Genomic DNA, 21,441 nt, shown 5'->3' with positions numbered 1-21,441 from the left:
CATCAGCGAGGAATCAAAATCATCTTGGAGTGACTGACACTGACTGGACATTGCGCTCCTTTGTTTTAATGGTTTGACCAAGACCACACTGCTGTAACAGAGCAGCACTGATTTGAAAGAAAGCTTTCGATTTAAATCTAAAGTCAAGGAAGTAAATTTCTTTGCATTCGTTTGTTTCCCATCCAGGACACTGGTAATAATAAATTTACCATGTTAATATGGACTGCAAAATAATGGCATCTTAAACATCCACTCATTTTCATCCGCTATTCAGTTTTCAACAGGGGAATTAAACCAGCACGCAAACAGCACAGAGGTTTGACATGTTTTTCTTGGAGGCAGGTATATCAGGTTGTAAATTCTTTGACTAAATGTCTGTCTCTGTGTGAGCCACGATGAGTCGACCTGATTTCTTCATTGTAACTGTGACATTCTGTTTGATGTGCTGCTGCCTATCTTGGACACGCTTGTAAAGACAATTTTTAATCTCAACGAGGCCTTTCATGGTTTAATAGATTAAAGAATATAATTTCACATTAGAGTTTTGGCAAATGCTGTGGAGCCCTTCAGGACTGGTGCACCTGCCGGGTGTGACAGAGTGTGTTCATTTCCATGGAAAAGTGGTTACTGCACACACACCCTCTGTGGTATTCAAGTCATGGTCTAGTGCGAGGAATGCAAACTTCACCAGCTGCCGAAAAGAAGCTGACAACAAAGATTTATGCAAAACTACAGAGCATGTAAAGTATTTTTACGTGTGTGTGTGTGTGTGTGTGTGTGTGTGTGTGTTATTGTTACGTGCGCAGTGACATGCACAGTAATGTGGTCGTAGGAGCTGGAGGCACTTCTGCAGGTCGAGCCCAACAATGTGACTGCTTTCCGCTTGAGTGGGAAGAAAATGGTTCAGCATGCTGCTCTGTCTCATGCTTGCAGTGGGTGTGTCTGACACACACCCAGAGCAGTTACTACTCAAACCAACACCCACATACCTGCAGGGAGAGAGGAAGGGATTATGACAGGTAGGTGATCACACCGAGAGGAGTGAGTGACAAGACAAGAAAGTGGTGATGATTGAGGAGGCAACACAGAGGCAGTCTCGTTTAGCTTTGACCTTTGTACCTCGCAGAACTTACAGAGGCTATGATCTTTCTTTTTTAACAATAACATGTATCATATGACGATGTGAGAACAATGTGAATCTGTAGTGATGAACCTACAGAGAAAAATCACCTGAATCTAAAGCCCAACTGTCAGCTCATTGTTTTGGTCATGACTGTTTTGGTTCACTCTCTCGGCTCTCATAGGGTTTTTTTTTTTCAAGAGAAAAGCACTAAAATCCTGCTGTACACGATCTGCTGCACACAGCTAACAGACAGAGAGCAACTAGCTTGTTTAGTATTGTGCAGCATTTAGGTCCTGATTATACGACGAGTTCAACTGAAAACTGTGAACTTTAGTTGCGTTTTGGCCGATCGTTTACACAACAGCGGCGTTTTGGGTGCCTGAAAACGCAACATTTTGGAAATGGGTTCCAGAGTGCAATTTTTTGGAAACAGTCCCGTCTCCGTTGTCATGTAAACTTGCAATATGCAGTTCCTCTAAAAACGTATGCTTTTCACACATGTGCATTACGCTTCCAGTCACTAGGCATGGGGGATAAAGTCGACCATCACAACAACAATGGCGGACTCCTGAGCTCTGTTTGTGCTGCTCAGCCTGTTGAATTTATCAACGTTTCTCCAGCAAAGTGTAGATTTACTGTAGCAACTCCACCTCATCATCTGTCCAGACAAACGTTCATGCAGTTGCCATTTTGTTTGTTTATACATCACCGCTCTGTAGAAGGAAGCATTACAAAGTCACACTGCCAACTACTGGCCTGGCATGTATACTGCAGCATTTTTGGTCATTTTTGTGGATCTGTGTGCATGGCGATTGTTATCAAAATGTTGTTGTCTGAACGCGGAACTTTTTTCAAAATGAAAATGAGAAACAATTTTGTTTTCAGCGGATCATTTTCGTGTAAACGTGGCCAAAGTAGCTTAAAGGTGGAGTCAGTGATTCAGCAGAAAGACTTGATATTCACTGTGGAGTTCATCACGTTGGCATGTGCCAGATTTTTTTTTTTTTTAAATTTTTAACAATTAAACTCATTGTAACATGTAACCGAAGTAAATAACTACGACGCACTTAGCAAAATGAATAAAGAACGCAGGAAAACAAATCAAAAACTACATACATAAACCCTCAACAAGGTAGCAAATATTATATCAGAAATAATAAAAGGTGACCAAATACAAACATTTATATATTATCCAAACCCCACTTCTCTACACTCTGCCTTAGTTTGTGGAGCCAGTTTTTTGTTAAGAGCAGTCATTGACAATATTCTAATAAGGTATTTATCTTCAAATCCAACCGTCCCCTTTGGCATTTTTTCTAACAGAATGAACTGTTTGTTATCAAAATGTTGTCGACTAATTTTTAGGACAATTTTTAAAACATTTTTAAATTCTATACAAATATAATTTCAGTAAGTATTTAAAATCAGACAAGACTAAAAGATGTGACTATGATCAGTGTGGTTTTCTCCACAGATTCACCGTCTCTCTTGCTCCCACTGCCTTTCTCTTTATACATCCATGGCCTTTCCTGTCCGTCCTGTGCATGATGTAGATGTATAAAGAGACCTGGATTCAGCGTTGGAGATGGGCCCCATTCATTCCTATGAAAGTTGGGGCATAAACCCAAAGAATGTACTCTCTATTTACATGGTGTGAAATTACCCAGCCCGTAGAGCAAGCACACTAAAGACTTACAGCAGCCGAGCAGCTAACCTCTGGTTTAGCACTCAGTTAACTTGATGGGGATAAGATGACTTCATCATGTGACTCCTCTAGACTTAGATCAAATTCTGATAGCTCAAATGACAAATCAATTAGCGGGATTTTGATGCTAAAAAATTGTCTTCATCCTTCTTAAGTGATAAAAAGGCCCTGACACATCAAGCTAACAGTAAGCCGTTGCTCATTGCTGGGCCATCGGTGAGCATATGTTGCCTTAGTCTTTGCTGTGTGTCTCACACTGTTGACCTTCTTCAGCCCTTGTCAGCTTTTTTGCAGCTGATTCAGCACATTGAAATAGTGTTGGAGATGTTGGAGCCTGTCTGTGATTTAAATCACTCTGATTGGCTGTTGAGTTCAGCGCACAGGACGAGAAACAGAAGTGAGGAAAGTAAACAAACAGCAAGGTCAACTTGTCATATAAGGTCAGATTGTTTAGCCACTGAGTGTGTTATTGTTCACTGGTACACAGTCTGTTCTTTAACACTGTATTATGTTGTTGATATGCTAACTAGCTAACTAGCATCATGACGGCCTTCCAGTTTCCCTTTTTGAATGACGATTACAGACTACCACTGTCTGCTGGTGTTGAGAATTGTTTCCTCTCATGCAGGCAGAGAACGTACGTATTGGTTGGCCATCAGATGTAGTCTTTGCAGTCACAGTCAACCTTTTGGACGAGACACAGGCGACTAAGGTGACACAATAATATGCCTTCATCACTGCTAGCTCTTTGAAGTCGGTTTGGTGAGTCTGGGCCTTAGGTAGATGAAGAAAAATCTTTGGGGCCTCATAGCATCACATGATGGACCCAGAAGTTGTAAATTCCTGTTAGGCCCTTACGTAAATTTGGCTTCAAAGACCGCCACTGTTCTGGGGGTTTGATGCACGAGCACCCCAATTTTTCTAGGGCGTGTTCCCTGGTGTGTTTCTGTTTGAGTCACCAGTAGCCTGCACATGCTCTATGTTTTACTTTCATTTTGTTGCTTTGTTTTAATTGTTATATTGCCTTTGCTTTTATTGATTGCGTGTTTTATTGTTTGATTGTTTCGTTGTACTTTGTGAAGCACTTTGTGAATTTTATTTCTGTGAAAGGTGCTATTTCAAGTAAACTTAATTATATATTTAATTGAATGCTCATTTGGACTGAATAGTTGTCACTGTAATGTTGATATGCTACTTAGACTTAATAGGCTGTGAAACCTTTATTAAAAGGTTCAAATATGTTTTTCTTTTTGGACTAAAAATATCTTTTGATAGTAAAGGTTGCCGACCCCTGGCCTGTGTAATGTATTCTAACTAACAAATAAAACAAACATGACTAAAGATGATTCAACACTTCTCTGATACTTTATAAGCTTCACAAACACAGTGTTATTTGAAAGGTTTTCATCATATGGTACAGACGTTCATATCAATGTGTCCACCCCTGTACTACAATCACACACAGCCCATCGGTTTAAATTCCACATTGCACAATCCATCTGAGATAAACATGATCCGCCCACCTGTGATGTATGTACATAGAGTCATGTACACAGAGTGAATCATAAATAACCCTCGTAGCTTCGGTTCCTTAAGGGTCGTTTTACCCTGAAAACAGAAAAAGTTTATACAAGCTCAACGTGTTTTTTATGCAAATGGTGCTGTCAGCAGCAGGGTGTGGCTGTCACATATCTGGATGACGAACAAAAAAAAAGAAACAATTGACTTATGAAACACAGAACGCTCTCTAGTATTTACACAGCGTGCGTTCCACACATACTTCCAGGCCACGGTTCTGTAAATATGTAGAGAGCAATTTAAATCAGCCGCGCCCTCAGCACTCCTGAGCAGCAGGTACTGTTCACCGAGAGATCTAATCTGTAATCACCAGGTGCTGACCTGTGACCAGCTTTTCAGTCTGATGATGATTTACTACATGTTTGAGGCGGCGCCGCAGTTCTATTGTGACACACGAGCTCAGATCCTCTCAAGCTTCTCTACATGATAATGAAAAGATTGAAATCAGCAAACATACTTACGCCCAGGGGGTCAAGGCGCCTCTGAACAGAGCTTCTATTTAAAGCTCGGATAGTCAGTTAATTTTAGCATCACTGGGCAGAAATCCCATAATAATCTTTAAGCATATTGCAAGTCAAGTAGACTGAGAGAAAACTAGATATCTGCACCTCCTCTTAACTCTGTTTTTAGGCTTTAGAAAATCAGCCATGGTGGAAGACTTGGGGCCAATCCCAATTCTCTTTCCTTAGCCTTAGCCCTTGGTTTCAAGCGCACTCACCAGATAGATTCCCCTCAACGACGAATGGGTAGTGTTGAGGGGTAGGGAATCTTACCTACGAATTGGGGCGCCACTTCATGCAAATTAGCGTAACAGACGTGTTCACCTACGTCAGGTGTATCGTTGACGTAGGCTTCTTGCACTCTTTTCCAAAATGCCGGCTCCAGTGGTTGTATTGCCTGTTTCGTAGGCTGTCTTCATCCTTCTTTGTTTAACAGCTCATCATGCATATCGATAAAACTACCTAAATGTGTGCAGCATTAATGGCTTCATCGAGAACTCTGTAGATATTCATGGCGGCTACATCGTGAATTAGCGATTTTTAAGTATTCATATTCTAACTCAACGCTTACAGATAACAATGCATATGCAGAAACATAACACATTCCGACATATTTTGGAATTTTTGCATGCTTATAGTACTTACAATTGTGCGATGGCTTTCTCATGAAGGCTGCCATCTTCCTGGAAAACTCGCCTGGCTGGATAGTTTCGCAATGCATCCTGGGAAATTCAATCTTCCCCTCAGTTGAGATGGGTTCGTAAGTGTGCATCGCACGGTCCTTCAAATTAAGTGGGGATTTTAAAGGCTGAAAAGCACTTCCCTAAAGTTTGGGACACCCTAGCCCTTCGCGGTAATGCGCAGAAACAAGGGCTAGGGCAAATTTTGAGGGGGAGTGTGAGTATTGGGACGGACCCTTAGGCTATTACGGGTCATTTTAGAAAGACAACATTTCTACTGGATGGTCTGCAAATGCAGATGTGCGTGCTCCCTTTCATTAAAGCCTGATTCAATGGCGGAGAATCCTGCGGAGAAAGTTGCTATTCCAGCATTGGCAGCAACTGCCTACCCTGCAAAGCAACCCAGAAATAGAGGACAGGCTTATCGAAGAGAGTCTGATGACAAATTAAATAAATCACGTCAGTGTTTCAGTGATGGAGAGAAAATGTTAATAGTTTAGCCTTCTGCTAACTGAAGCTAAAGGCTCAGAGCTGCCACTTCAAGTTCACGTTTATGTAGCTAACGTTAGCTAGCGCCTCGAAACACAATGTGTCCTCTTTCACTACAAACCAACTCGCTGAGAGGAGAGCAGGCAGCAGCTCAGTGAGACTGGACAGCACAGACTCCCTGATCAGAAAACTTTCTGTTGCTGCTGTTACACAGGTTAGACCCAACACTGCTCCTGACCACCAGCCTGCTGTGACACCACACAGCGGGCCACACCAGTGCTGAGAGGTTTCGCTGGCGGAATTTGAGCTGCTGAAGGTCCATCTTCCAAGCTGCTGTCCGCTCTCCTCCCAGGAAGCAGCCCACAGCGGTGAGGAGTGAGGTGAAGGGACCGTAGGGTGGCTAGCAGCTAATTTTTGTCTCACTTGTGGGCTGACGAACTGTGAGTAAATGTGCTGCCTGCATTTATGAAGTGCGTGCATATGGCTGTGATGGTCTGGTAGGTGGGGCTTAGGACAGGGATCTGTAGGCCTCTTACTGTGAGGCGACAATGCTAACTACTGCATCACCGTGCCAACGCAATACAAATATTTGACTGTCTGATATGATGCTGTTTATTGTGTGTCCCATTCTTTGTATCCAACCTGGGTGTCAGGATGGCCTTCAGGGTGGTAAAAAGATGACTAACAGGATAGGGGGGAAAACAAGGCTAGAAGGGTTACTGCAACACAAAAATGTTGAGACAGTTTAGGCCTTTGTTCTTCTCTTTGAAAGTTTAAAAATTCTCACACCCTCTGAGCACTAACTATCAACCAAACAAAATTACCACAGAACCACAGGTATAGACAGCCCATCTTTATCTACAGCATGAACTCCAGTGTACTGAATAAATACCTGTGTTTAATCAGGAGAGTCCCGTTGAAGTTGAGAATCTCTTTTTTAAGGGAGACCTGGTCTGATCAAGACTGGCTGCATTATAAATACAGACAAAAAACACAAAGAGACAAAAACAAAAAAGCAAAAGAAACTCAGTTTTCTTTGAACACAGACATATTTCTAAGGTAGCAATCTGAATTACTCACAAGGGCCTGTTTTCTGTCCGGCATATAGTTGGAGGGTCCACTCTCTACAGGCCCCCTCACCCCATGGGTCCCTGTGCAACCACCCTGCCTGCACTGTCCATATTTACGCCCCTGTTTGACCTGCAAAATGTCACTGAAAAAGAGCATGCATGTGACTTTTACATCTCTGTTCGCAGGAACTCATCAACTTCAATTTCCTAAACTGTGTCCTTAAAGCACACAGCTTTTGAGCCATAGCTGATTGATATAATTGGAGTAACAGGGTGTCCACGGGTGTCAGACACTTGAATTTAATGGTTATTTTAACCAAATCTAAGAGTGAATCCTGGACATGTTTTTTTACTCGATCATGGAAGGTAACCATGAAGATATAAATGTGGTCTTGTGCAGAGGTATATAGAAATATGGTTAACAGAGTTAGGTATGTTAATCTACATTTTATTGACATTTAAAGTATAGAGTAAAAAGACAGTATGAGGTTCAGTGGTGGTGTTCAAGGTCTGTAACATTAGAAATGTGAACTTTACAGCAGCAGAGCTTGACTCATTTTGACAATAAGAAATTCAAAGCTGGATGAATGAAGCTTGATCAAATGTTAAGACCTCACAAATTAAATGTAAGACTATTCAATGACCCCTAATGACACAATTTCAGACATTATCAGGCATGTGGAAACTATGAATAAGATGATTTTAATTATAGCTACCAGAACATGTTTGAGAACTGCCATCAAAAGGTCATTAATGTGTGAGATGCCACCCTACGAGTCATCTGTGCCAGCATGTGATGGGCACGAGACCGACAGGGCAAACTAGTTACCAATCCCTTTTCCGCTGCTGCGACACAGAAGGAATGTGTGAGGGAGGAAGGAGGTGATGTACACATACAGAGATTGATTTCTATTCTTGTTACATATGTTTTCACAACATCAAGACACTAAAAGCAGCAGAGGGTCACTGCAGATATCAGCACTGTAATATGAGATACTGTACACCTGAGGCATATGTTGGCGAGGTTACTATGCTGCACACTACAGACTAATCCTTACAAACTGGTGTGTTTGTGAATCGTGACACCTGCTGGTCAGAAAAGGTATCAGCAAGGTGTTTGATTTTTTTTTCCCTGACTACATTTACATGTTCAAACATTCAGTTTTTTTGCCCTTATTCTGGAATATTCCTACTGAGCTGTTTACGTGGCTAATAGAAAATTAATTGTACTTAATTTTCTGCTCACATGCAGGTGCAAATTCAAAATAACAAACCCCAACATGTTGTTTAATATGTTAAAATATGAAAAGCTGGGAAGACTGTTGCTTTTAATGCAAATTTTTGACCAACTTGCTCCTCTTTAGTGCCTGAGTCATCTTCTTGAAAGGTTTCTGTTGCAGTATTTTTGCATATCTAAGAAACAGTTGATCTCCAAGTCTGCCTTTATGTTAAAAGTAGGGGTTTCTCCTTTCAAGCAGAAATGTGGGCTTTTTTTTGGGCGTGTATCTCTGGCCAAGCACTGAGCATAAACAGCAAAGATACTGTGTGTTGCAATCTGTAGTCAAAATCTCAACTGAGATGCATTTTCTGTCCAATGCGTGCTCAAACCAGTTGATATTCAAGTCTTTAGTGAAGTTTAAAAGTAGGTGTGCTTCACCTTGGGACCAGCTATGTGGGTTTTCCTTTTGCTTCTCTTCTACAGCCTTGTAAACTCTTAGCTACTTGGTTTGAGCATAAGGCATGTGTTGCTAACTATGGCAAAAATCCATATTGAGAGACATATTCTGAAATATCGGCACAGCTTAACAGGAATATGCCTCATTCAGGATACAGCCTAGTTCAGAATATCAAAAGGGAGTATGCCGTTTATCAAATTCAAAGTATTGTCCCTTTCAAATTAATATTCGCGTGCATGTATACGTACCCAGTGACTCGCAGTGTTTCAAAGTTAAGAAAAAACATCAAACAGCATCGTCTCTTTTTATGTTTTATTTGAAAGATCATGCAGTGCACTTCCAAGTCCGGAGCTTATCACTTTCAATGATACACATGAAAAACTTATACATTTGTAATTACCTAGTACAAAACATTAACTAAACATTACTGAGGAATGTAACAAATTAAATAATAGGAAAAACAAGTGCGCAACACCACTACTGCTGCACTGCAGATCTTAAAAGGCTTAATAGGAGGTTGACGTTGTTTGTAACCCTGTTGTGAATACAAAAAAATTCTGGATCAAGTGTTGAACTTAAAAAGAGACAAAAAAAGCAATAAATTACTTCTTTCAAGTATGTGGTGTGTTTACTGAGAGAACTGAGGAGGCATGGGGTACGGCACCAGCGGCGGGGGATGCTGCTGCGGAGCCTGTGCCTGAGGGAAGGGGAACTGGGGATGTGCGGCAGCAGCCTGTGCACCACCCTTACCGAGAGCAAACTGTTGAGCCTGGAAGTTCTGGCCTCCGAAGGCTCCCGCCTGGTTGTTGTTAAAGTTGGACTGTCCGTTACCGTTGTAGCTGCTTCCGCTGAAGCCGTTGCTGCTGCCGCCGCCATTGTTGCTGCCCCCATAGCCCCCGTTCTGTGTGTTTGTGCCAAAAGCTTTGCTTGGTCCGTTGTCAAACCCTCTACCGTTATCACGGTCCCTAAAACCGCCAAAATCACGCCTTCCAGAATACCTATCCCGACGGTCATCTCTATAGTCGCCACCTCTGCCTCCCCTTGAACGACCTGGAAAGGAAAACAAACTTTAGAGAGGCTCCGCCATACACATGCTGTTCTTCCAAAAAACGGTGTAAAGGCACAGTTCACCCAAACATCAAAAATACACAAGTTTCCTCTAACCTGTAGTGCTATTCATCAATCTGTATTATTTTGATGGGAGTTGCCGAGCGTTGGAGAGAGCAGCCTTAGAGATGTCTGCCTTCTCTCCAGTTTGATGAGATTTTCTCATGACCCGCTTACTCAAGATAATCTGTACATCTTGTTGTGAGCAGTTTCATTTGGGAACTATTTTCTTTCCTAAGCTCCACTAAGCTACTGTTACAGCTCAGCCAAGGACGCCATCAGCATTCATGTCTTTGTCCGCCAGGACTCTCTTGTCCATGAGTAGATGGACACTTTCTTCTGCATGGTGATACAGTGTGTGGGTGTAGTTTGGTAGAGAGAAAATAGTTCCTACATAAAACTGCTCACAATAACATGTGTGGGTTATCTTGAGTAATCAGATCATGATTTCAGGAAAGAGGCATTGCTGTTGAGTTTTTCAGGTGTACTCTTTTCAGCTCCACAAGCTGAGTTCCATCTAGGTTCAATATTGGAGAGAAGGCAGACAAGTCTACAGCCGCTATCTCCAACACACTCTGGACAGAATGACACTACAGGTAAGAGAGAAAAGTCTGCATTTTGAATTTAAGGTGAACTGTCCTTTTAACCAAAAATAGATCTGAGATACAGAAGTTCAGAAAGATAAACCAATCCACCTCTCATAACAAAAAGGAGAGCAGCAGAGAAGTAAAAGTGGCTGCACTTCACAGCACAGTTTCTGTATCTCACCAATTAGATTTACCTCCTCTGTCTTCCGCCATTTGGAGGAGCTTGGGGTTGATCGCCTGGTTGGCCTCGCGGAGCACAGAGATGAGGTCACTGGCCTGCCTCATGTTGTTCGGAGTGAAGAAGGTGTAAGCCGTGCCTGTCTTTTGGCTACGAGCTGTGCGGCCAATGCGGTGGATATAGTCCTCAGAGTTGTTGGGGTAGTCAAAGTTGATGACAAATTTCACATCTTCAACATCTGTAAGATTGTGTTGCGGTGTGGCATAAAGGAAAAGGAGGACAGCACACGAAAGATGTGCGCCAGCGCCACCACAACAACCAGATCAAAAACAAAAAGGCCAAGTTAGTGTGGTCATGCGATAGGAATGGCTGGAAATATCCACTACGCTGAAAAAGACTAGCATTAGTCAAACTAGAGACAAACATTAACCCCTCGGGGACACTACGGTGGGAAAAGAGAAACAATGCACACTCCATTGGCTTCCAATCCAGTGGGATGAAATAAAAACCCACCCCTCTTGAGTCACTGTATAGCCACCCTCAGAAAGAATGGATCAGAAGTCTTACCATTTTCTGGAGTATGCATTCACTAGTCCATTCCCATTGCAGCACACGCCCCACATATTGTCAAGACACCCACAGGTGTCTCTGTACAGTAGGGCTGCTATGCACACTACTGCCTCCTAGTGTTGTTGAACTAGCACTTAACCAAGGTCCCTTTGTCACGCACTCAGGATGCTTGCTATAAAGCTCACACTGCAGAGTCTCTTGCCAAAAAAACAAAAAACAAAAAACAAAAACTGTAGATCTGAACCAATTTGAAGGATGCCTACAAACAGTGCATCCCCACTCTCTGCATGGCAAGAACTTCCAGACCCAGTGTTCACTTGATCATAATGTCTCTCGTTGGCAGGTCTCGACATGACTTTGAAACGCAGGCGAGGGAGGAATGTGAGCTTGGATTTTGTCCAAGGGTGTCCAACTAGCATGTCCCACTGTCACCAAAAGCGCCAGTAGCCATGTCACTACAGAGGTGAAGGTATGATCGATCTGACAGACTGCTCTTCCGACAGAAGTTTAGAAACTGCAACGTTAACGCCACCCATGCTTTACAACGAGTCTGCGCAACAGAAAGCACCTTCCAAATGACTCAAATGGCTTGCAATGCAGTGCCCAAAACATACATGCAAGACAATAGGAGACAGTGTAGCTGGGCTTTGAGCTGGGACAGTTACAGAGCCTGGGTGTGTGAAGCAGTCCAAACCATTGCCAGAGAACAGACGAGCATATGGGGGAGGAACTGTGGCCAGCCCTCAACTCGACCCCCCTTTTAGGCAGGCCAGCGCGTTATGCTGCACTTGAGCCTGGTCACCTCTGTATATCTGCACGACTGGGAGACCCGTGCCTCGCCAGTCAGGACACCTCCAAGAATCCTCCTTCCCCCTCTGGAGACCTGGGCTTGTCATGCCAAGGCCCTGCCACACAGACTGCTCCTTCAGGTCAGGGGAGAAACTCAGAAAGAAGCAGAAGAGTTAAAGAAAGCAAATACACTTTCTTTTTGAAATACATTAGAGTACAAAAGTGTTCAGGGAGGATACTGACCTAGACCCCTAGAGGCAACATCTGTAGCAATGAGAATCGGAGCCTTTCCGTATTTGAACTCTGAAAAAACATCAAAAGAAAAAAAGATCAGACATGGAGACATTTCCTGCAGGTTGCACAACTTTGATAGTGATTTACTGGTGATGCAAACTTACCATTGAGAACCCAGTCTCTTTCCTGTTGGCTTTTATCTCCATGGATTCCCATAGCTGGCCACCTGGCAGCATTAAAAGGTTTTTATGTTAGTCCATACAAGTACTTCAGAACTGTAAGGTCAGTGCTACAGACGCAGTCGTGCTTTAAATAAGTATTTTCATGTCAACACTTACCCATCCCTTCGCATCCTCCTGGTGAGGTCATCACAGCGCCTCTTTGTCTCTACAAAGATGATGGTCTTGTTCTCCTTTTCACTCATGATTTCCTCCAGCAGTCGGATGAGTCTAGAAAAGAAGACAGACACTCCGTCACTAAAACTATAAATTCTGTTAAGAAAGTCACTTAAGCTATTACGATTGGCTGTAAAAACACCCGCCGTTACTGCCTCAGACGCATTACTCACTTGTTCTCCTTCTCTCCATCATTGCAGACGTCCACAATTTGCAGGATGTTGTGGTTGGCACTGAGCTGCAGCGCCCCAATATTGATCTGAACATAGTCCTTCAGGAAGTCCTCTGCCAGCTGGCGAACCTCTTTGGGCCAAGTGGCACTCCACATCAGAGTCTGACGGTCAGGCTGTTAAAAAAAAAAAAAACCATTTAGTAACAAATTCCATTAAAGAAATTCACAACCAACGTGTTCATAGTCCAGCAAGTTAATGAAAAACTCACTCTGATTTGGTCCACAATTTTTCGGATCTGTGGCTCGAAGCCCATGTCCAGCATTCTGTCGGCCTCGTCCAGCACAAGGTAAGTACACCGGCGCAGGTTTGTCTTTCCTGCCTCAAGGAAGTCGATGAGCCTTCCTGGAGTGGCGATGCAGATCTCAACACCTTTAACGAAGAGAGCCTTTGTGAGAACTGAACTCAGGGAACATTAATGTCTGAAGTTTGGGACAAAAAAAACAAACAAACTACAATACCTCTTTCCAGGTCACGGATCTGGGGTCCCTTGGGTGCTCCACCGTAGATGCAGGTGGACTTAAGGCGAGAAGCTCTGCCATATTCTGCTGCCACCTGTTGCACCTGCTGCGCGAGCTCACGGGTGGGGGCTAACACCAAGCACTGTCAGGGAGACATGGATGTTTTAAGTACACATCAGGTAACAAACATTTTCAGTGTTAGAATAAAACATCCACATTCTGGCCATATTTCACGTCATCAATATGTATTACAGATGTGATGAAGTTGTGAATACTTACAATGGGACCATCTCCACGCTCCAGGAAAGGCTGGTGGCAGATGTGCACAATTGCAGGCAACAAATACTGTGAAGCAAACACATGTAACAGTTACTTCCACGAGCCAGACAAATCATCTTGATGACATAACCATATCCTAGCTTGGTGGTTCCCAACTGGTGGGTCATAGTGAGTCACAGGGCATTTCTAAATGGACCACGTGACTCACTAACGAGTATAGTTTGTGAAAACCATGCTTTATTTTCAAGTACAGTGAACTTCTAGCACAGAGTGAGTGGCTAATGGAGAGCTTCTTGAAGAGAAACTAGTGAGACAACATGGCCAAAAGTATGACGCTGAATATATTACACAGTATGGACCTCAAAGTGATGGCTGATGAGGGAAATCCGGTTGCACTAGTTGGGAACCACTGTCCTAGTTGATCTGGTATGGGAGAGTGAGCAACTTACCGAGAGCGTCTTGCCAGAGCCTGTCTGAGCAATTCCAACCATGTCTTTACCACTGAGAGCCAGGGGCCAGCCTTGGGCCTGGATGGGTGTTGGGTCAGTCCAGTTCTGTTTGTTGATCACATCCATCACATAAGCTGGAAAAAGGAGGATATCGGTCAAATGCGATGCACTAAACTTCCTTTGAGATTTATTTTACATCTTATTTTGAACTTACATGGAAAGCTGGCCTCGTGGAAGTTGATAATAGGATTTGGGCAGTCTCTTCCCTTAAATGTAATTGTTTTGGCCCTTCTGTATTGTTCAACTTCTTGCTGCAAGATAAGAGTGAGAGGAACATGTTAGGTTCAGTGGCCATGCAGACTTACATAACAGCAACACGTGCAGCAGGGAGCACATGCACATCTGTGTTATGTAACATTACAAGAACCATGCTGACTACATACCGGCGACCTCCTGGCAACGTCGGGATGCTGCTGGTAGAAGTTTTTCTCAAACTTGGGGAGCTCGTCGAGGTTCCACTGCTTCTTCCTCAGCCGTTCACCGGGGTTGCCGAACTTTCCTCCACCTCCTCCACCACGGTTGCCACCAAAGCGAGGAGGACCGCCGCCATAGCTGTAATCAAATTAACAGTTAAGTTTACAAAGTCAAATCATTTCAGGCGGTGATGGCGGCGGGTTAAAAACGAACAGGGATCCATTTCCACTGCGTCATTCTTGAGAAAATATATAGCTGCCATATACTTTCCAGCCAGCAGAGGAACAATGGCAAATCAGCCGGCATTTTGTATCCGCATTCATGCCACATGGCGAAAAGCCGACTAGCCAGCTGTGTTAGCAGCTCGAGTCAACGATGTTACATCCAGAGTATCACGAGATAAACTTTATGAAAAGGACAGCGTATTTAACAACTAGCTGTATCCGCAATTCGTGTTTTAATTAAAGGTTTCCTGTGGCGATTACGTGTAACGTCGGGTTAGCTTCCGCGGAGCTACCCTGAAGCTAACGAAAAGCCGCTGAGCCGGGGCACGAGGCCAAACTAGGCCTTGAGCCAAGACAACGGGCCCGGTTCCCCCGCCCGGGCCTGCCGTGAATAAACACATCCAGCCACCTTTAAAACGTGTAGCGTCTACGTTAAAAAATTAGGTGTGAATCTGAGCTATATCCCATCATGGTCCCCAAACAATATTACACGATTCAGTTCATTTTTTCTGCGTTAAAATGTCTCGTCAGCCATTTCGACGACTCACACGAGGAACAACCTAAAAAACGTTGTAAAACCATTTGTACTCACCCTCTGTCTCTGTCTCTATCTCTGCCGCGGTCTCTGTCGGTATATCCAGGCATTTTGTAAACAAGTTGTATAAATAAAACAAGATAAATAACCCTTCACTTGTGGTTTGACCACTGACTAAAAACCCGACCGGCCGGCAGTGGTGCTGAAATGCCGGTAATGTGAAAATGAGGCCCGGTATATATAGCAGGAGGAAGTGCCTCTTCCGATGTATTCATCCGCCGTAGGGCTTTTTAACTTCAGCTTCTGCCGACTGACAACATAGATCCATTACACACCGGTAAAACGGTGCTGTCATTTTAATACACTTCAAATTGTAAATATAACACATGGATCCTATAATACACCACTAAACATATTTTATAAGTTGATTTAGAGCAGGCAGGAAAACATAACCAAGGTTTTTTAATAATCACGCATAAACGTTGTCGCTGTGACGTCAGAGCTCATCGAGACAACATTAAAGCTCATCGGGCTCAACGTTAGCTTCACGTCACATGGACGATGTGTGTAAATGTTGTGTATTTTCTCTCACAGTTGATTGTGTTTGCGGCGTTTCCCGTTTGAACATTGTGTGACTTCAACACATGTTCGCGGACGGATATGTACGAGACAGAAACTGGCCGTGCTCCGGCTCTGACGACGCTTCCCCGTGTCTTACGGTAAGTGACGTCACCGGGGACCAACCCTAACATGAAAGAGGCGACTCCTGTTTCTCCTCTGTGTTTTTTTTTTTGTTTGTTTGTTTGTTTCAACTCTGTTTATGGGGGGTTTGAAAACAATAAATACAGAAAACAACAAAAAGATAAATAGATAAATTATAATTTAAAAAAGAAAAAGGATTTAGAAAGATGTCACACTGACCATGTTTTGTGTCATTTAACCTGAAACACTTAGGGGTAGAAAACTTAGTGCATCTTTCTTAAGTGGTCTACAAAGGGTTGCCAGATCTGGGAGAATTTGTTCTCACACCCTCTTGAGGAGAATTTAATCTTTTCCAAATGCAGGTGGTGCCTCACATCCTTCATGAGGGCAGAACAGGCAGGAGCTTTCAATGTAATATTACAGCTGCTGCGCAGTGTTGGGTCGGGTCCAGGCATTTTTAGGCAATTCTGAGCAACCTGTGGAACCTAAGACGGTCATCTACCGCTCTGAGCTAATTGGCAAGTAGCAACTCAATAGTGGCTTCACAAAGTAGTGTAGTAAGCCATTCACTGTTGTGCAGGTTTAGCAGCCATCCGTGCATGGAAAGGCAGATTTGAAACCACTGTAAAAAATTCAGTTATTAAGCCAAAAAACTGAAAATACACATATTGCATCTAGTCAGCATGGAGATGTTGGTAATGTGTTTGTAACAATGATTGATTTGCTCCATAAGTGAAAAACTGATGTTTAAAATTGCCATTTTTACATTGACTCCAATTGTTCACATTAGAGCAAAAATCAAAATGCTGTCAAAAATTCAGTTTTTGAGATAAAACTCTGAAATTTGCCACACATCATCTACCATGACTCTAGAATTTTGTCATTTTTTTCATGAACATTGAAGATTTATTTAGCAAGAATTTGCATGTATATGTTTACAGTACCGTTTACAGTCAAACATTTTGATGCACTGTCGGCTCAATTTTTGATAAATCAAAAATCTGAGAAACGTAGTTTGTGTAGGACAGTCTGAAGATGCTCTGTAGCAAGTTTGGTGTCAACTGAGCAAAAACTGTGGGAGGAGATAGGTTTAAGAAGTTTTACAGTTTTTGAAAAAAACAGAGTGATGAACTTCATAATTTTTAATAGGTTTAAATGTACAAAAGTTTCTTCAGTATTGGGGCTACAGTTTGATGAAAGTTGTGAAGTTGTAGCACGTATGGTTGATTTGTTATGAATTTTCAAAGTTTTGAACTTTAGACGCTTGCTGTAGCGCCACCATCAGGACTATTGGCTTGAGTTTACAGCTGAGGATATCTGGCATGAGACTGGACCTTTGTGCAAAGTTTGGTGAGTTTTCACCCATGGGAAGTATGATTTCCTCGGAAGAACAAAGAAGAAGAATAGCTAGGATTACAATAGTGTCCTGGCAGCTTAGCTGCCCGGACCCTAAATACTAGTCCATAGCCATTGGTAGCTTTGTCACCTTCTACCTATGCCAGTCCTCAATGCCTATGTGCAGTTTCACGTAGATTGACCACGTCAGTGAGTAGAAAAACGTGGAACACACACACACACACACACACACACACACACACACACACACACACACACACACACACACACACAGAGTTTTCATCATTATATCTTAAGATAAATCTAAGTGCTAGTGGGGTTATAAACAATATCCCATTATGTTGGGAGCTGGTGAAAAACAACATCAGACCCTTTAATACCAAAGCGTGCAGTCAGTGGATCCACAGGTCTAACCAAGTCACCTGACAGCAACTGAAAAATATCTCTTTTGTGTTGTTTAATGGACACAACATGATTAATTCTCATTTAACCTTTGTTGGAATGAGTTAAAGAGCGAGTACAGATAGTTTGGGTGCGAAACAGGTTTGTGGATTATAAAAGTGTGAGGGGGAAGAAACAGAAAGCAGTTTTCTTTCAGAGAAAATGCCTGAGATTAATGTTAGACCAAGAAATAAACTTTCAGTGAGCGTGAGGTTTACACACAATGTGAATTTTGTCTCACATGTTCAGTCTGTTGCCTGATGAAGGGATGGTGCCTGAACTGTCACATGTGGTGACACGATTAAAATGTCCTAAAGGAGCAGTTTTTTGTATTTGTGCTTCTGTCCAGCACCCAGTTTTTATCATTTTTGGACGTGCGTTCTGTTTTTTGAGTCTACTGTTTACTTTGTACAATGTACAATTTTAGTTCACTGTTATTCTTTTATTTTTCTCATTTATTTAGTTTCTGTGTGCTCGATTTTACCCATTGTGTATTTTCCGATCTAAAATGGACGTTAAAAAGCTCCACAGACTCTTCTGCAAGATGAAGGCTGTGTCTGTGAACATAATGGCTGCACTGTGAGACTGCGTTTAACATGTTGACAATAAAAAGACTTTTAAAAAAATCAGTGGCATGTTTTATATGAACATTTTCCTCACCCCACCATACTTAAGCCTTAGGGACTGTACTTTATTGATCAGAGGAGGGCTGCTGGGTGTGACCTCATAACTTCTTCTATCTTGACCCTTCCTGAAGGAAGGGAAGATCATTTTCCTGAGGCCTCCCTGAGTGACTGAAGGAAATGTATGACCCTCCCGTCACAATAAATTACCAGATTTTTTAGATTCACTCCAAATATAAGTGATGTAATCAGAAATAGAATCATACATACTTTATTGATCCACCAGACGAAATTGTGATTCGTTACAGTCGCACAGATTAAGGAACTTTTATAATCGATTAATCCGCAGGTTATTCTGTTAGCCTATAACCTATCGAAAAAAGTAGAAAATGCTCATCACAATTTCTAAATATGACGTCTTCAAGTTGCTTCTTTTGATCAACCAACAGTCCAAAATCCAAATGAATAGTTGACGATTACTTCTCTCGATCGGCAACTCGATTAATCAACTAATCGCTGCAGCGCTATCATGTGGACAGTTTAAGACCTTTCTTGTGTACAATGAATTTGCATGTTTACGAAAAAACAAAAATGTGCTTGACACCTCTTCTCCAACAGCTTCATCCATTGTCATTGTAACCCCTCTCCCTGCCCCCTGCCCCCCTCTGAGCCATCTGCCAGACGTTTAATCCAGAGTGGTATCAGTGAGCACACAGCGGGGGCTCAGGGACATGACGACACATTCAGATGTAAAGCATGAGTCTTTGCATCCCCCACTTGACTTGAACAGGCCCCTGATTAATGGATCGCATGTGAATAACTGCTGCACCAAAGGAACTTTTACAGGGAGAGTTCGGCTCTTCTGAAGTGAGGCTGTATTGATCTGTATCAGTGTATTACCTACAGGAGAAGGTGGTCAGCACGGTCCCAGTTTGGAGAAGCAGACAGGAGCACTGACACGGAAGCTGAGCACTATACAGCTGTGGAAAATGTTACTTTAGCCATCTACAAAAATTTAACAAGTGCACACTATATTGAGGATATTTACGCTGATTAATCTCACTGCAGAAATCGCTTTCCAAAATGGAAGCCACTCTGATCAACGCCACCAGACTCCACTGACAAAAACAGTAATTTTAGCTCACTGAACACAGGAGCTGCTGGTCTACTGCTGCCTCTGTCCATCAGTTAGTTTGTTATTGTGTGACTCTGGTGTGCAAAACGGTTAGTTCGGATTCACCGAAGTCACACAAAAAAACAAAGAAACAAACTGATTAAGGCAGCAGTAGACCAGCAGCTCCTGTATTCAGTGGTGTTAAATCACTGTTTTTCTCAATGGAGTCTGGCTTTGAAGAGTGTTTTGTAAAGGCTTTAGTTTCTCGTTAGAAATCGCTGTCTGACTCCAAGGTAAAGCTGTGAAAATATTCTAAATATAGCGTACACTTAAATTGATATTGATTTTTTTAAGTTGCTAGAATACGTTTTGCTGCCGCTCCCGTCCACAGCAGTACACTACTTCGCTTCCATGGTGACACTCCTGCCTGCTTCTCCAAACTGGGGGCAAGACAACTGACATCTACAGTAGGTAACACACTAGCCCTTTTTAGACAGGAGTTGTACAAATGTGCAGGAAAGCCCAATCAGTCTTCTTTCAGCATTGGCAGTATAAAAACAAAATCGGGGAGTGCAGCAAAATGCCGCCTACCTACTTTTGTTTATACAGAATGTGCCTTTTTCGGGGCAATGGGGGGCGTGAGCAAGTAACAAAACGTGTAGCTCAGCGTGTGACGTAAACAGTGACGTGGGAGGGAAGCCGCGGCTGGTCTGTCCTTCGGTGATTCTCTCATAAGTCGGCCCGTTCTTCACCGTCCCCGTCATCTGACGGTTAATGGCCTCTTCGTTTGCGAGGACAAGGAGGGCGCGCAATTCCTTGTCTCCCCAGTTGCTCATCTTTACAGTGTTTGTCAGGTTTGTGTTTCCCTCTTGCTACTAGCTGCTCGCTAATTCCTGCTATCAGCTGTTTCCTGTTTATCCACCGCCAGTGGCTCGCACGTGCGGCGTCATCAACAGCTCCTCCCACAAGTCTGGGCACCTCAGATCAACTCGCCAATCCGGCTCTGTGTGTCTAAACGCTCGCAGCTTGCCGGCAAAACGGCCCAACATTTGTGGAAAATCTGGCAGTGTAAACGGGGCTAGTGACTCTGGATAAATACCTTCATATGACCCCACTTCAAAAGATCTGAACTCTCCCTTTAAAGCACTCCTTTAATGTAAATAAGCATTAATTCAGATAAAAGGAAAAAGCACAGGACATATGTTTGTACAAGGCCTTACATTGTTAGACAAAGGCAAGTTTAATTAGAACTAATTACACACAAAAATAAAATACTCTTACAAAATGATGGTGTTAACATACATCAAATTGCATCAGTCAGCTATGAGAGATATAGTCCTGCTAGTGGATCATGCTATTAAAAAACAAACAAACAAAATAAAAAAACAGAACAAAAAAACGAGAGCGGCTTCTCTCAACTCTGACTTTTTAAAATAAAAAGTAGTTGAATGAGAGGCAGCCACGGGCCGATGCTGAGCGGTGTAGTGTAGGAACAGACAGTAGGGCCATCAGCTTGTGCACTGGACTTAAAGGCGAATGAATATCTGTTAGAGAAGTCACCATTAAACACACATGGCGACCTCCTTCTGTTTGTGTGCAATTCCTCTTTTCATTTTTCTACTTAAGTTAAAGATAAATTACAGGTCGTTTGATCCACATATATGAACAATATCTTATTACTGTACAAAGCACCATCTGAGGACACTTCACTTTGCATACACTTGTCCACATAAAAGAATGAAAATGAACAGTTCATTTTTTTTTTTCTGTGTGTATGCAAATGTTAAGAACAGTCCACGGTCGTAGAGATTGCTAGACAGGCAGCATCTTTTGAAAACATTCAAGAATTTCATTTTTAAATCGTAGAAAACA

General features: G+C 42.6%; 1 protein-coding gene across 2 annotated transcripts; it reads right to left on the bottom strand.

Annotated features, from left to right (window-relative positions):
• Nucleotides 1–9,119: 9,119 nt before the first annotated feature.
• Nucleotides 9,120–15,552, bottom strand: ddx5 (DEAD (Asp-Glu-Ala-Asp) box helicase 5). Of its 2 annotated transcripts, none has more exons than XM_049560722.1 (13): nt 15,391–15,552; nt 14,544–14,712; nt 14,315–14,411; nt 14,101–14,234; nt 13,652–13,717; nt 13,373–13,514; nt 13,123–13,283; nt 12,855–13,027; nt 12,625–12,735; nt 12,451–12,512; nt 12,296–12,355; nt 10,710–10,931; nt 9,120–9,871 (listed from the first exon to the last, which is right to left on the bottom strand). In XM_049560722.1, the coding sequence occupies exons 1-13, from the start codon at nt 15,441–15,443 to the stop codon at nt 9,450–9,452; spliced, it is 1,872 nt and encodes a 623-aa protein (XP_049416679.1). In that variant the 5' UTR covers nt 15,444–15,552; the 3' UTR covers nt 9,120–9,449. The 2 variants fall into 2 exon arrangements, with proteins under 2 accessions (XP_049416679.1, XP_049416680.1); XM_049560723.1 differs by having other exon boundaries at nt 9,693–9,871; nt 10,697–10,931.
• Nucleotides 15,553–21,441: the final 5,889 nt, after the last annotated feature.

Source organism: Epinephelus fuscoguttatus, linkage group LG19 (assembly GCF_011397635.1).
Source record: "Epinephelus fuscoguttatus linkage group LG19, E.fuscoguttatus.final_Chr_v1".
In the NCBI taxonomy this organism is placed as follows: domain Eukaryota; kingdom Metazoa; phylum Chordata; class Actinopteri; order Perciformes; family Serranidae; genus Epinephelus; species Epinephelus fuscoguttatus.
The sequence above is the reverse complement of the archived record's forward strand: the minus strand, read 5'-3'. Positions and strand labels throughout refer to the sequence as shown.

Excerpts from the sequence above, each read along its gene's own strand:
- ddx5 (XM_049560722.1), bottom strand. The coding sequence starts at position 15,443 with ATGCCTGGATATACCGACAGAGACCGCGGCAGAGATAGAGACAGAGAC. Across the intron at positions 14,412-14,543 it reads ACGTTGCCAGGAGGTCGCCG|CAAGAAGTTGAACAATACAG; the intron begins GTATGTAGTCAG and ends CTTATCTTGCAG. Across the intron at positions 10,932-12,295 it reads TGTTGCCTCTAGGGGTCTAG|ATGTTGAAGATGTGAAATTT; the intron begins GTCAGTATCCTC and ends ACAATCTTACAG.